This window comes from Mauremys mutica, chromosome 3 (genome assembly GCF_020497125.1).
Source record: "Mauremys mutica isolate MM-2020 ecotype Southern chromosome 3, ASM2049712v1, whole genome shotgun sequence".
NCBI classification, from domain to species: domain Eukaryota; kingdom Metazoa; phylum Chordata; order Testudines; family Geoemydidae; genus Mauremys; species Mauremys mutica.
The window spans coordinates 100,990,818-101,006,554 of record NC_059074.1 but is presented as its reverse complement, the minus strand read 5'-3'; the positions used below and the strand labels follow the sequence as shown (position 1 = coordinate 101,006,554).

The 15,737-nt window shown below is 42.5% G+C and overlaps 1 protein-coding gene across 1 annotated transcript in view; it reads left to right on the top strand.

Annotated features, from left to right (window-relative positions):
- The window catches only part of MOXD1 (monooxygenase DBH like 1), a 94,704-nt gene that overhangs the window by 16,253 nt on the left and 62,714 nt on the right, over positions 1–15,737 (top strand). Inside the window, exon 2 of the mRNA XM_045010462.1 lies at positions 13,084–13,230. Coding sequence (XP_044866397.1) covers positions 13,084–13,230 — 147 coding nt within the window. The remainder of the gene's footprint in view (positions 1–13,083; positions 13,231–15,737) is intronic.

Below are 15,737 nucleotides of genomic sequence, written 5' to 3'. Positions count from 1 at the left end.
TGTAAACCACAGGGGGTACTTCACAAGGGACGATTCACAGACATTAACGTGGGATGGCCAGGAAAGGTGCATGACACTCGCATCTTTAGGAACTCCGGGCTGTTTGAACAGCTGCAAGAAGGGACTTACTTCCCAGACCAGAAAATTACTGTGGGGGATGTTGAAATGCCAATACAGCAAAGAATCCTGTGGCACCTTATAGACTAACAGACGTTTTGCAGCATGAGCTTTCGTGGGTGAATACCCACTTCTTGTTATTCTTGGAGACCCAGCCTACCCCTTGCTCCGATGGCTCATGAAACCATACACAGGCAGCCTGGACAGTAGTAAGGAGCAGTTCAACTATAGGTTGAGCAAGTGCAGAATGGTGGTAGAATGTGCCTTTGGATGTTTAAAAGCTTGCTGGTGCTGTTTGCTGACTAGGTTAGACCTCAGCGCAACCAATATTCCCTTTGTTATTGCTGCTTGCTGTGTGCTCCACAATCTCTGTGAGACTAAGGGGGAGACGTTTATGGCGGGGTGGGAGGTTGAGGCAAATTTCCTGGCGGACGATTTTGAACAGCCAGACACCAGGGCGATTAGAAGAGCACAGCCAGGTATACTGCACATCAGAGAGGCTTTGAAAACTAGTTTCATGACTGGTCAGGCTTCAGTGTGAGAGTTGTGTGTGTTTCTCCTTGATGCAAACCCGGCCCTTTCATTGATTTTAATTCCCTGTAAGCCAACCACCCTCTCCCCTTCAATCACAGCTGGCAAAGGAAATAAAGTCACTATTGTTTTAAAACCATGTATTCTTTCTTTATTAATTAAAAAAAAATGAGAACTGACAAGGTAGCACGGGTGGGGTGGGGTGGGTTGGGGAAGAGGGAAGGACAAGACCACATTGCTTATTATGGCCACACTACAAATCAAAACTGTTTGAATTACAGCCTTCTGTTGCTTGGGCCATCCTCTAGGGTAGAGTGGCTGGGTGCCCGGAGCCTCCTCCCCCCATCCCCCACGTTCTTGGATGTCTGGGTGAGGAGGATATGGAACTTGGGGAGGAGGGTAGACGGTTATACGATGGATGCAGCGGCGGTCTGTGCTCTTGTTGGCTTTCCTGCAGCTTCACCAGATGCCTGAGCATGTCCGTTTGCTCCCCCATTAGCCTCAGCATCGCATCCTGCCTCTTCTCATTGGACTCACTTAATGCTTTCCTGGACTCTGCCACTGAATGCCTCCATGCATTCAGCTGTGCCCTATCAGGGCAGGAGGATTGCATGAGCTCGGAAAACATGTCATTGCGAATGCATTTTTTCGCCTCCTAATCTGCAATAACCTCAGGGATGGAGATGATAGGGGGAGCATAAAAATATTTGCACCTGCGGGGGGATAAAAAGGGAGAGTAAAATTTAAGATGATACATTTCTGAGAACAAAAGGGAGACTCTTTCACAGTGAATCAAGCAATTCACAGCAGACAGCACATGTGCTTTAGGTACAAGGTTGCATTTTGCCTTTTATATTGAGTGCCTGCTGGTATGGTGCCACATCACACACGGCTGGGCAACAGAATTCGGTTTCCAGGCAGCCATGGTAAGCCAAAGGGTACGCGGGTTTGGTTTCTAACGCCTTCATAATATGTGGGAATGGTTTCGAACTTCAGCACCCTCCTTTCCCATAGCAAGCAATGCTGGTTGGGCTTGCCATTTAAAAGGAGGGGCTGCAGTTTTCGGGTGAATGTGCAGAACACACCCCTCCCCAACCCCACTGCGTGGCTATTCTCTGGGATGATCCCTTCACCCCTCCCCACACCACCTGGCTATTCTCAGGAATGATCCCTTTTAGCCAAGTGCAAACAGCCCAACATGACCAGGGTCCTTTTACTGCTCCCTTACAAAAATTCCCCTATTTCAACCAGGTGAGCATGAATGATATCACTCCCCTGAGGCTAACACAGAAAGATATAGACCAAATGTTGCTTGAATGTGACCAAAATACAGGATCATTCACTGCCATGCTTTGTGCTGCAATGATTCCAGACTACTTGCTACTGGCTTGGCGTGGTATAAAGTGTTCTACCGTGGAGGCCGAAATAAGGTAGCCCTCCTCAGAAACCTTCTGCAAAGGCTTTCAGAGTACCTCCAGGAGAGCTTCATGGAAATGTCCCTGGAGGATTCCCACTCCATCCCCAGACACGTTAAGAGACTTTTCCAGTAGCTGTACTGGCCGCGAATGCATCCCAAGTCTTCAGGGCAAATGAAACATTAAAAACTATTGCTTTTAAACCCTGTACTGTAGTTACAAATATGCACTCACCAGAGGTGCCTTCTCTGCCTTCAGGGTCAGGGATCCCGCCTTGGGAGGGTATTGAATGAAAAGGTCCTGGTTGCCAGGGAGAATGGATTCACTGCTTGCCTGCTGCGCATTCTCCTCCTCCTCTTCCTCATCCACAAAATCCTGCTCCCTGTTGCACGAGACTCCCCCCTTTCAGGTGTCCCCGGACAGTGGTGGGTAGTGGTAGGGTCACCCCCAGAATGCCATGCAGCTGATGATAGAAGCGGCATGTATGGGGCTGTGACCCGGAGTGACTGTTTGCCTCCTTTGTCTTTTGGTAGGCTTGCCTGAGTTCCTTAACTTTCACGTGGTACTGCTGTGTCCCTGTTGTAGCCTCTGTCCATCATGCCCTGTGTGATTTTGGCATATATATTAGCATTTCTTCTTTTTGATCAGCGTTCTGCCTGCACAGATTCTTCTCCCCATATAGCAATCAGATCCAGTGTCTCCATGTTCAGTCCACACTGGAGCTCGTTTGCGATTCTGGGGGGACTGCATGATCACCTGTGCTGCTGAGCTTGCCACGCTGACCAAACAGGAAATGAAATTCAGAATTTCCCAGGGCTTTTCCTGTGTACTTGGCTAGTGCATCGGAGGTGAAAGTGTCCAGAGCGGTCACATTGAAGCAGTCTGGGATAGCTACCGAGGCCAATAACATCGAATTGCATCTGCACTACCTCAAATTCGACCCAGCAAGGTCGATTTTAGCGCTACTCCCCTCGCTGGGGAGGAGTAAAGAAGTCGATTTTAAGAGCCCTTTAGGTCAACGGAACTGGGTTGGTTGTGTAGATGCATTCATTATAAAATCAACCTAACGAGGCTAAATTTGACTAACCCCGTAGTGTAGACCAGGGCTTAGTCTGATACAAAATTTCATCAACTGCCACAGGGTTCCACAGAAACCAAGGGGATCTGCAGAATTTAGGCCCATCTTGCTGCAGAATATAAAGATCCCTGACAGAACTTACCTGGATGAAAGAAATTGGACTCAGAATGAAAATTATTGGCACCTTCCAGTTTGTAGGTTTATTTGACATATAAGAATGGTTTGTTTATATTCTGTTTGTATCTGTGTGTGTACACACACATACATATTATAAATATCCTTCTAATATGTCAAATAACCCTAAAAACTGGAAGAAGTGCATGTATCTTTCTCTCTCTCTCTCTCTCTCTCTCTTTCTTAAAAAAAAAATATATTGGGGGAAAATCCTTCTCTCCTTACTCAAATGACAGTTCCGCTGAAGTAAGTGGGCCACATTCACCTTGGTGTACTTCCACTAACTTAATCAGAGTTATACCAGTAATGACTGTAGCCTGCTGGGACTGCTCATACGAATAAGATTTGGCTTTTGTAGCAGTGAAGCATAGTTTATTTAATCTAGTGTTTATGTAAACAGCCATAGATAATTAATCCTGAATGAACTGGTTATAGGTGGCAAATGAACTGGCTATTGGACAGTTACTTTGGACACCTCCTGCAGTGGCTTGATTGTTGTCAGTCTAGGCTTTCTATGGAATATTCTTTTTCATTTGGGACCTGTTACATCATTGTCAGTCAACCAGAATGATCTCATAATGTTCTTACTGTGACACAGTGATTGCGGCTTGCAGACTTTTCCTTCTTGTTAGTTCTCTGTTGGTCACACTACTTTATTTTTAATAAAATAAGAACTGAGTAAAGTCACTGCTCAAAATTCAAGCTGGAACTCATTTACTGAAAAAAGTTTGTTTTGATTATTTGTAATATTATGTTCTATACGGTTCCTGTCAGATACCACGTGAAAACAGCTTTTCTTGTGATATTATCCAGTGGCTGCTGGAACCAAGAACTGCAGGATTCCATTTGAATGAAAAATAATAAGAATAGTAATTAATAATAAAAAGGTTAACCACATGATTTAGAATTCCAAATAAAGGGTTGGTTTGTTGCAGATTTCAGACAAAACTTTTGGTCAGTTCTTTCTTTTTCTGGAGCAGTTTATCCTTCCTAGATATTCTGAGTCAGATTCTGTGCTGTGTTTACTTCCTGCTAGGTTATAGCTCCTGTTTCTCTGCCCAGCTCATCTCCAACTCTGTCCTAAGCTAAAGCAATCTCAGGGCAGGTCTAACCTCCACTAATAAACAATGGTCTTTAAACTGGGAATAGCTGGAGTGCATCTGGCTCTGTCCATGCCTCTTCCCTATTGTTTGACCCTGACATGCCCCCCTACACTAATCTAATTAGCACTGAAATTTGGTGGTCTCTGAGGAAGAACATGGCAACTTTTATAAATCTTGCAGTCTGCTCACACGTTGAATCTGTGGATAGGGCCATAGTCTGTAAATTGTTTTATGATCCTTTGGCTTGAAAGGTCCTATGTAAAATTTATTACAGGTGAGTCTCATCTTACGCGCATTTAACATGCGCGAATTCAGCTTTGCGCGGGCGGCAAAACCAAAAAACAAACAAACAAAAAAGAGAGAAATAACAATTTAAATACTGTACCTGTAGTGCGGGCGATTCCGCCCGCCATTACACTCAATGTAATTTTGACTATACATGATTTTCACTTTACACGCTGACAGCAGAACGTAACCCCAGCGTAAGATGAGACTCGCCTGTATAGGAAATGGATATCATAAACAAAACAGTCTTGGACATCGTAAAGATGTTGAGGGTTGCTTTTTTTCTCTATAAACACCTGTTCAAGTGTGTGATGACAGCTGGTAATATTTTTTTCTCAAGATTCCTTGTGCAGCTGTGCTTACATTCTTCAAGGATAAAACAGCCTATTTACAGCTTTTATTACATCTATAAGAAATTACTCTCTATGCTGTTTTGTATAGTGCCAATCAGAAACATGTCCATTGCAAAGCTCTTATATGAAAGTGATACAGGTCAATAGAATGTGAGAACCAATTTAACATCATTGCCTTCCTCTGTTGTAAATGATACACAACAACTTGTATAATCTGTGTGATTGTTAACTTTCTATATGCTGTTTTAATTTCTAAACAGCATATTGTGATAATGCTATCTAAGTATTCGACTGATGTAAAGTCTGTGCTAAGGTTTGCTAAGACTGATTTATGCAATATTACTATAGAAAATGCAGAAAAATTGTGTTATATTTAAGATACTTTAAATTATTTTCAAAGGGTGTAAAATATCCCAAAGAAGAAAAAGTCTGTGCTATCATGTATCAAGACTAATAATATTTACTTCCAAAGGATTAATCTATAGTACTGCAAGTTTTCAACAGAAATTCTATAAACAACGAAAACTTGGTTTACCATTGGGCAAGGGAGCTAGATTTCACAGAAGAAAGAAAGGGCCTGATTCTCCACTTGCTTCCTCCTTCTGTAATCATTTACACCTGTATAAAGTGGGTATAAAACACTACCAGTCTGATTTGATAGTGTTTTTATATGCACTTTGCACTTATTTTGCATGGCAGTATTCCCAGAGGTACAAAGAAATAGAGACTCGGGCCTTAAGCCCTTATTATAATGGATGAATAGTAAGTGCAGAATCAGCAAACCAGACCATATTTTTTCCATGCTGTTAAGATTGATACAGAAATCTTATACTGAGGGCTTCATTCTGACCACAGATCTGTGCTTCATCTCTCTAAAATTTAGAATAGCATGTACCAATATGGGCTTGTCAACAATAGAAAGTTTAGCTGCTTTAACTATAGCTGTATAGTTTAAGTGATAAAACCCCGCTACTGTGGACACAATTATACTGGCATAAAAGTGCTTATATTAGTATACTTATTCTAGCTTGGGAAATAGAATAAGCTATGCCAGTATAAGACATCCTTATACAACTAAACTGTGTCCACACCTGGAGTAGGTAAAAATCATGCCCCTAACTGACATAGTTGTACCAGTAAACTTGTAGGTGTGGACAAGTCCTGTGCTAGGGAGCAGCCTCCACACTAGTAACCTGAGAAGCCAGTGGGAAGTTTGGTTCTATCAGTAATGTGGGAACAGGCCCTATATTGTTTGTTCTTATTCTCCCACCCCAAAGAGGTGTATCTGCTGATCCATATGTCCTCCATGTTTGTGATGGCAGATCTTCGAAAGGCAAAAGGATTGACTAAAATAGTGGTTTTCAACCAGGGGTACATGAACCTCTGGGGGTACACGGAGATCTTCTGGGGGGGGTACATCACCTCCTAGATATTTGCCTAGTTTTACAAGAGGCTACATAAAAAGCACTAGCAAGTCAGTACAAATTAACATTTCATATAGACCATGACTTGTTTATACTGCTCTATATACTATACACTGAAATGTATGTACAATATTTATATTCCAATTGGTTTATTTTATAATTATATGGTAAAATGAGAAAGTAAAGCAATTTTTAATTAATATTGTGCTGTGACACTTGTATTTTGATGTCTGATTTTGTAAGCAAGTAGTTTTTAAGTGAAGTGAAACTTGGGGGTACACAAGACAAATGAGACTCCTGAAAGGGGGACAGTAGTCTGGAAAGGTGAGAGCCAAGGGACTAAAAGATTTAGCCAAAAATATAAATTGCTCCCAAGGTAATGGCTGGATACAGTTGTTTAGTAAATACTGGGCTTTTTACATGCCAAAAGTGGTAAATGAGTGAATGGCTTTGTACAGGTAATGACTGAATCCAGCTTTTCTCACCTTTGCTAGATGCTGAAAAACACATCGATATGGTGGTATTTCCCAAACACCATTCCCCTATAGCATCAAACTGAGACGTCACTCACTGTAAATTGTGCAGATCTGTGACTGTCCCTCTCCATTCATATAGGATGAATGAAATAGTTATGTTGACATTTATATTATCATCATCAGTTATCCTTATTGGCATATTTTATGCCTAATTCAGTGATGCAGAGGACAGGATTTTAATATTTGGATGGGACTCAAGCAAAACTTGGAAATGGGTTCTCCACCCCACTGCAAATCCATCTAATCCCTTGTGACTATCTCAATGGAAAAAAAGTCTATAGTTTCCACTCAAAAAAAGTATATTAATCACTGAACACAACACCCCAATTCCTCAAGCAAGCCTCCACTCAACACCCACCTACCCATTTGTTTGCCCAATACAGACCCCCAAAGCAGCTCCATTAATTCCACCTGGTAAAACAAATCCAGCAATTCTGTCCCACCACACAACCCAACCCAACCATCTATTCCCTTCCTCTCAGCACACGTACATAGGCCCCAGATCTCTCAGCTGCTTCCTCTGCTCCTCTTCTCAGCTCACGATCCTGCTGATTCTGACTTTTCTCATCCACACACAGTCACATACCTGTTTTTGCATGTATACTCATTCACTTGCACCTAGCCATGCATAGGGCTGTCTGGAAAACAATTATTTCATTTTGTGACAACATAAGAGGTTTTAAAATTTGTTTTTATTGTGGCTTGGACCCTGGCCTCATTCAGTGCACAGGATGGACAGTAGTCAATGAAGGAGCAGCTATTCCATAATTTGTGTTTTCCTCATTGTTCAATGTGTGGCCCCAGGTGTTATTACTGCACACTATTCAAACCTTGCTCTGCATACGGAACAGTGAATTTCTTCATGGGCTTATCTGTGGTGCTCATCACTATGTATCTGAGTGCTTTCCAAACATTAATTAATTAACAATACCTCTGTGAGGTAAGGGAAGATTATTATCTCCATTATCAAACATTTTAATTTGAAAGCACAGCTATGCTGACTTCAGTTGCAATTGCAAGTTGTCAACCTCAGGGACTCAAATTGGACACCATAAAATAAAAACCAAACAGTGTCCATGTGTGAATAGTTTGGTGTAACTGACTTGCCAAGCATCACATGGAAACTCTGTGGCACGTGCAAGGATAGAATCCAGTTCTCCTGGGCAGATTCAACTTCCTTAACCAAGAGACCATCCTTTCTCTTCCTGCTGCCCTCTGCCACATTTGCTATACACCATCCAAATTCTGTAGCAAATGAAGCAGGGTTCCTACAAGCAACACTATGCAGGCTTGATTCATCCCCATAACATGGTCCATCCTGTGCACTGGATGAGGCAGCAGTCCTGTGGAAAAAATAATATGCTCCTGTAATTAATATCATAGTGCATATACAGAAGAGGGACCAGTTAAGTTTTCACAGGCAACATTAAATCTGGCATGTCCTAACATTTGAGTGCCCCCCTTTCAAGATATATAGATGCATAAATATTTATGCATATCAATCTATAACATGCATAATGAGCCAAATTCCACTCTCAGATACTATGGTGATAATGAGAGAAAAAGGGACATTTCAGAAATGAGTGGTGAAATCCTGGCCTCATTAATTAAATGTGAGTTTTTCTGAGGCCAAGATTTCACCTAAGATTTTGATTTAGTTGCTGTTGACCAGGAGCCAGATTTTCAAAGAGATTTCAATTCAGCCTCAAATTTTGCACTGAATATAATTTCTAAACATTTGCACGTGCACTTTTAAAACTCTCTCAATTGCATATTCAGGCGAGAGATTCTCTCTGGAGACTGGAGCATGCAAGTCATAGAAACCACATAAAACACATTTAGCCCCAGAAGCACATCTACTAGTTAAAAAATTCTGCTTCAAACAAAATCCTTTGGTAACAAAGAGAACACTAGCATGTGCTGGGAAAGCAGTTTTCTCTTGATGTTTTCCTTACCACAGGCCAGCTGCTCCCCTCCAAGGTTCAGTGCACTGAGTAGCAAAAAAACAAAAAATCTGCACAGAAAAGGCCTAAAACTCAAAGCAGGGCAACTAAGACTATGCTGCTCCCCTTGTCCCTGAGCCTATGGAAGGCCTTTTTTTATGAACTCCACATGGTTGGGGCTCTGTCAATATGAGAGGATGTGTCATCTTGAGGGAATGAGGCACAGCTAGCAAGCAGCTGCATATGGCAGCAAAGAATTCAGGGGTGAAGAGGTTAATGACGTGACATTATTGAAGCAGTTTCTGCAATTATATGATATGTCTGCTACACTGAAGACTAATCTTCTTTCTTTTAAAAAATACACTAAAAACATTTGAGTGGGCTTTTTAAACTGATAGATGTGTAAACAAGACTATGCCATTGTAAGATGAATTTTGCCGTTTAATGGTAATTTTCCAAAAAAACACAGTAGTTAAAGCTAGAATGGCTGGTTCGTTTGGATTTGTAGATTTCTTTTAGATTTTTTTCCCCAAAAATAGTAAATACTAAAATGTGGGGAGACAGGAAAAGGAAATACTTTTGATATAAACATTAAGTGAAATTAATACTTGCTGTTCTGAAATCAATAGAGTTACAGTAAAGATGAATTTGCTCATTATCTTTTAAGTATCCTATTTGTTTTTTCTAGGTGTCTAGGCACAAGCATTAAATTATACTATTGTTAACGAAGGATCTGCTTTAAGTTCCTGAGCCTCAGCTGTTTACTAGTAAGGTCACTTGCTGGAAAAAGACTTAGATGACTTTTTACCCAAAGAATTATCCAACCTGATCTACAATAAATCCTTTAACAAACAATTGTTGTAGTTTCAATATTTTACATAAAGATGTTTTGGATTTAATACCAGATCATCAGGGCCGGCCCAAAACATTTTGGCACCTGAGGTGGGGAGCTCAAATGACACCTCCATGCCCCCTCGCTTGGGCCAAACATTTGAAAGGTCTCAATTCTGCCTTCTTCCTGTTCTACTCCTCTCATGGTACTGCTCTGCTACCTACCCCAATAAAGGAGAACTAACAACTTCAAATGCCTTGTTCAAAAATTTTAAGTAACACTTAAGTTTCAAATGCCTGAACAGCAAATGTAACTTTTCTTGTCTGCGTAGTAAACTCTGGCATTTTTATCTGTTTGAATAATCAAAGTGGTACTTTCTGTGCCTTCTTGGTTGCAAAGATTAGAACTGCTTCCTGAAGGTCCACAGTCTGGGCCAGCTCATGCTCTATCGAGATGTTGCAAGGCCGACCAGCCTCTCCTGTGTCATTGAGGAATGTAGATGTGTTTTTATTAACTTCAGCTTGGAGAAGCTGCATTCTCCACTGGCAACTGTTACAGGAAGTGTAGAAGTATGCACAGAGCAACAAAAGCATTTGGAAAGAGGGTGGTCATCTTATTTATGCACATATATTCCAGAACAGCCTTTGGAGTTGATCCTGCTGAAATGTATCTTGAAAGGGCTTTCAGTTCATCACCTAAATCACTCGCATCAATATCGTGCATGTCATCATGTGTCAACACTGTCTCTAGTGCCCTGCATTGCTGGTATAGGTCTTCTTCAGGTATAGTGGGGAGTTTTGGAATATCATACAACATCCCAAATATACTGCTGTGTTCCTTGAGCTGCATGAAACGTTCTTCAACTGACTGCATTGCACAATCTAGCACCTCGTTAAAGAATTCAACTTTGAATTGTTGTTTGGGGTCTCTTATGGGATTATCCCATGCCTCGTAATCAAAATGTCATCTTCTTCGGTAACTCTTGTATTCTTGAATGGGTGGGAAATAGTTCAGTGTGAAGTTCCTCTGCCAACTTCTGTGCATTCTTCAAAACGTTTTGAAATCCCTCATCTGACCAGTAAGACTGTAGGTATGACTTTGCTTTGCCCAGTTGTTCCCTTGCTCTAGATATATCAAAATCAACACTTGCTTACAACATGTATTTCAAACAGTATGTCATGCCACAACACTAAGCCATACAGAAATTTGAAGTTATGTATGTTTCTGGTGATTACATTTCTCTCTGCCACTGTTCTCTCATGAACAGTTCCTGTCATAGCATGATCCTCCATAATGGCAACTATGTCGTCATCTATCTTCCCAATTTGGTGTTTGATAGGCTTTATCGCTTCCACTCGACTTTCCCATCGTATGGCACTCAGTGGTTTCAGTGTCAGAGAGGATGTTCCCAGATGTTGCTTCAAAATTTGCCATCAATGAGTGATGCAGAGAAAAATACATAGATGCTTTAAATTACATTAAAAAATTCAGCAGCCTCACTAGAAGCTGATGCTGCATCACTGACCACCAAGTTCAATGAATGAGAACTGCCTAGGACAAAAAAAGCTCGAGGGTTTAACTCTTGGATCCATTTCTGCACTCCTCTGTTCTTTCCTCTCATGTTGGCACCATTATCGTAGCCCTGACCTCTTATGTCAGCTATCACAATTCCCGTATCTTCCAGCTTTTTAAGAAGCACATTTGTCATACTAGCTTCTGTAGTATCATCAATATCAATACATTCTAGAAAATTCTCTGACAGTCACCATTGCAGAGACATTTTCAGTAGGTTCTGTTGTTGTTACAAAACGCCCCATTAAAGTCATTTGTTCCATATGACTGATGTCAGGTGTGCAGTCCAGAATAACAGATTAATATCTTGCTGACTTCAGATCTGCCACAATCTTCTGTTTGACTTTTGTTGCCAGTAACTGTATGATGTCATTTTGAATTGTTTTTCCAAGGTAGTGGTGTGTTCATTTGTTGGGTGGTGACTCTTCTTAGATGCTCCTGGAGTACAGCATTCAACTCAGCCACCAGCTCCACAATTTTAAGGAAGTTTCCATTGTTTGGCACATACAGCTGATCTGAAGTGCCATGCAGTGCTAGGTTTTGGGTAGCAAGCATTCTCACAATGGCAATGAGCCTTTTCAGAACATTTTGCAAGTAAAGAGACTCTGATGCAATCTTCTCTTATGCTGATCATCTATGGTGGCCTTTAACCTTAGTATCATCTCAAGCTCTTTCCACCTATGGAATGCTCTCTGGTGATTTGCTGCCTTCTCATGGCATGCCAGACTTCTAGCCAGATTTTTCCAGTCTCTCCACTTTGTTACCATTTGGGATGTCCCTCAGGCCACTGCTCAAGTGGGTCCAAAGTCCTGGATCATCTAGACTTAAGGAACTAAACTCAGCAGCAGCTGTTTCTTGCACCTCCACCACACTCTTCTCTGATCTACACTTTTCTTCAGGAATATGCATGGTTACATCCATTTGAGATGGAGATATGGATGCTGCAGTAGCTGCCAGGTCACCTGCACTCTGACTAAGTGGAAGCTCAGGCATCTCCTCACCATTCACATTCTTACTGGGGCTGGAAGGCTCACTGTGAACATTTGTGTCTATGTATCTCAGGAGAGCTCCTTCTTGCTTAGATAGAAAAGCTTATTTTGCTTTCTTTCTTTTTCTGAATGCTGCCCCAGAGGGGCATTTTCTTCTTTCACTCATGACTGCTGTTCTGTGCCAGCTATAGTGGCTCTCAATACTCAATTGAAGGGGACAAATAAGCAGGCTGGTAGCAGGGCCTGAGTGAGGGAAGATATCAGCATCTGAAGGGCCTAACTGGCTCCTACTATTTCAGTTGACTGCCTGTTCTCCTCAAGTGGGTTCAGGGAAGCAGCAGGCAACAGGAAGCTCCCTGAGGAGCTGGTGTTAATCAGTCCAGGCTCCTGGGGGTGCTAGAGAGGTACATAAGGGGCTCCTCCTCCTCTCTCTCCCTGCAACTCCTGCTGCTTTCTGTTATTCCCTCTCTCTCTTTTCTCCTGCCTGCCTGTTGTCTCTTGTGCCCTCCAGCACTCCACCATCTCTGTGCACCTAGAGCAGAGAGAATACATATGCACCAGCAGCAGACACGATTTTCTACACTCTGGGTTTCTGGGTCCAAGTGCCCCCCCTTCCCCCCACCAGTCTGGCACCTGAGGCAGTGCCTCAGTTTGCCTAATGGTAAGGCCAGCCCTGCAGATCATTTTATAATGAATTACAGCAAGTTGTTTTTATTTTGTATTTTCAACAGGATTATTTTACAGATGCAAACAGAGCATTGAAGAGAGATTCTCAACAGGATTACCATCTTGAGTATGCCATGGAAAATAGTACACATACAATATTGGCTTTTAGCAGAGAGCTGCACACTTGTGACACAAATGATAAGAGTATAACGGTAAGGTGTTCTGCTTTTATATAGACAGATACATATAGATCAAGTACATAAAAATGTACCATGACGTTGAAGCCAGTTATTAAAAAAAGAACTACAGAAATTCAACTACCAAATGTGTTTATCCAGCTATAGGCACAAACTTTCCAAAAATTCTATTTTGGGGTTTAGATTAGTCATGTAAAATTTCAATATTTGGATGTATTTTAGTAGGCATGGGCAGTTAAAGTCAAATTCCAACTTCTTTCCCTCCCCTTCTATCTGTTTCTCAGACCTTTCTCAAATTTCTTTCATACTGAGTCTTACATGCTTGACCTCAGTACAAAAAGATGAGTTTCTGGAAAATTTGTGTATATAGCAGGAAAAACATACTTTATATTTTAATTTCTGTATTTTCTCTTTTTTTAAACAGAGCAGTTTTTCAAAATATGTTTACTGTCCATGTTAAGTTCTTTTATTTACTGCATAGTGGCTGTGATAGACTATTATTTCTTTTTATGCAGTTTTAAAATATGTACTCACTGACAATAGCATTAAAGATGACTGAACAAGCAGAAAGACTTGCATCAAGTTATTAACTTTGGTATGTTAATCTTCTAACTCTAGAAAGTTTGCTATGATAGGAAATGTTTTTAATCAGTGTTGTAGAGTTTAAGGCCAGAAGGGACCACGGGATCATCTAGTCTGACCTTTATATACCACCTTTATATACTACTAAACACCACCCAATCATCCCCACACTGAGCCCAAAAACCAGAATTAGAACAAAGTATTACAGCCTTCAGGACATTAAACTATTGTGTGCCACAAGCAGATAACAGGAGGGACCGAGATGCATTGTCTGGGTATACCGAAAGAAGGACAGGAGACACTTGATATAGATTTTAATCAGACTTCAACTTTATTATATAGATGTCTGGGACTACCTGGCAGATAAAGTGTACAATGCAGGCAAATCCATGTTTATTAAAATCATTACCAGTGGCTTCCACTCAGGGCCGGCTCTAGACCCCAGCACGCCAAGCAGGCGCGTGGGGCGGCATTTTGGCGGCAGGGCGGCATTTGGCTCTGGCGGACCTTCCGCAGGCATGACTGCGGAGGGTCCCCTCTTCCCGCGGCTCCGCTTGAGCTCCCGCAGGGATGACTGCGGCGGGTGCGCTGGTCCCGTGGCTCAGACGGAGCTCCCGCAGGCATGCCTGCGGATGCTCCACCGGAGCCGCGGGACCACGGGACGATCCGCAGCCACTTCTGCCCCGGCCGCGGGACCGGGGAAGGGCAACGCAAGCGGCGCCGCACGCCACCCTGCTTGGGGCGGCGGATTTTCTAGAGCCGCCCCTGCTTCCTCTAGCCCCCCTTCATTTTCCATCCAGGTCCCACAGCCAACCCATGGCTTGGACCTTACCATCCCTTAATAGAAGGGTTAAGGTGGCTATGAGAAGGAGGGGAGGGGTTTGGCTCCCTGCCATACCAATCATAGGAGTCCCCCAACCACCCTCCCCCATTCTGTTCCTTTATCTAGCACCTCCTTTAAGTCCTTTACCAGGCCATTTATCTTGTCATATGGAGTACCTGCACTGGACATCTGCTCCACACTTACAAAATAAAATTGTGACATATAGCCTACCCCCTTTTCTTCTTACCAGAAAAGGTCATCTCTGACGCCTGCTGTGGGGAAGGCGAAAAAACCTGACTCCACTGAAGCCAATCTGGTGGTGCGGGAAAAATTCCTTCACAGCCCCCCTTAAAAATGCCCACAGCAGGTCCTAACCCACCTGATATTTGCCTCCACTAGGGGAGGGAGGGTAGCTGGGTGCTGCCTGGTCTGCTGCATGGAACAAAGGGGTTTCCCTCGCCCAGGGCTTGCACCTTTATGGCCTTCATACCTTACATTCCTGGAGGTTGAGTCAGCATCGCAAAGCTGATCACCATTCACATTTTGCAGCAGTTTCTGACCTCACTCCCCCTCACCACCCCCGGCCATAAAGCACAGCTGCCCTTCTTCGGCAATAGAGTGACCAGACAGCAAGTGTGAAAAATTGGGACGAGGGTGGGAGGTAATAGGAGCCTATATAAGAAAAAGACCCAAAAATCAGGACTGTCCCTATAAAATCAGGACATCTGGTCATCCTATTTGGCAAGCCCAACCAACATTTGCCCCGCTTTAAGTGTGGTGCAGTTATAGGAGAAGCACTGGTAACCCCTCTAAAAAAAGACTTGTCTTATTTGCTGTTTAGGGATCTATTCTGCTTCGTATGGCTGTGCATAAAACTGACTAACATTCGTGGGAAAGACACACATACCTTGATGACACACATTTCTCAGTGGCAGAATAAACCTCCAACTGAGACCAGCTGAGCCCTGCAAAGAGATCTCTGTAAAACATGGTTGGAGGATAGTCATTGTAGAAACATGAGGGTAGATTATAAAAACAAGGAAAGGGTGGCTTCAGCAGAGCAATGACAAGTCACTACAGCTTTGGATCTGCCTTGGGAATGTTGTGAACTAAACTG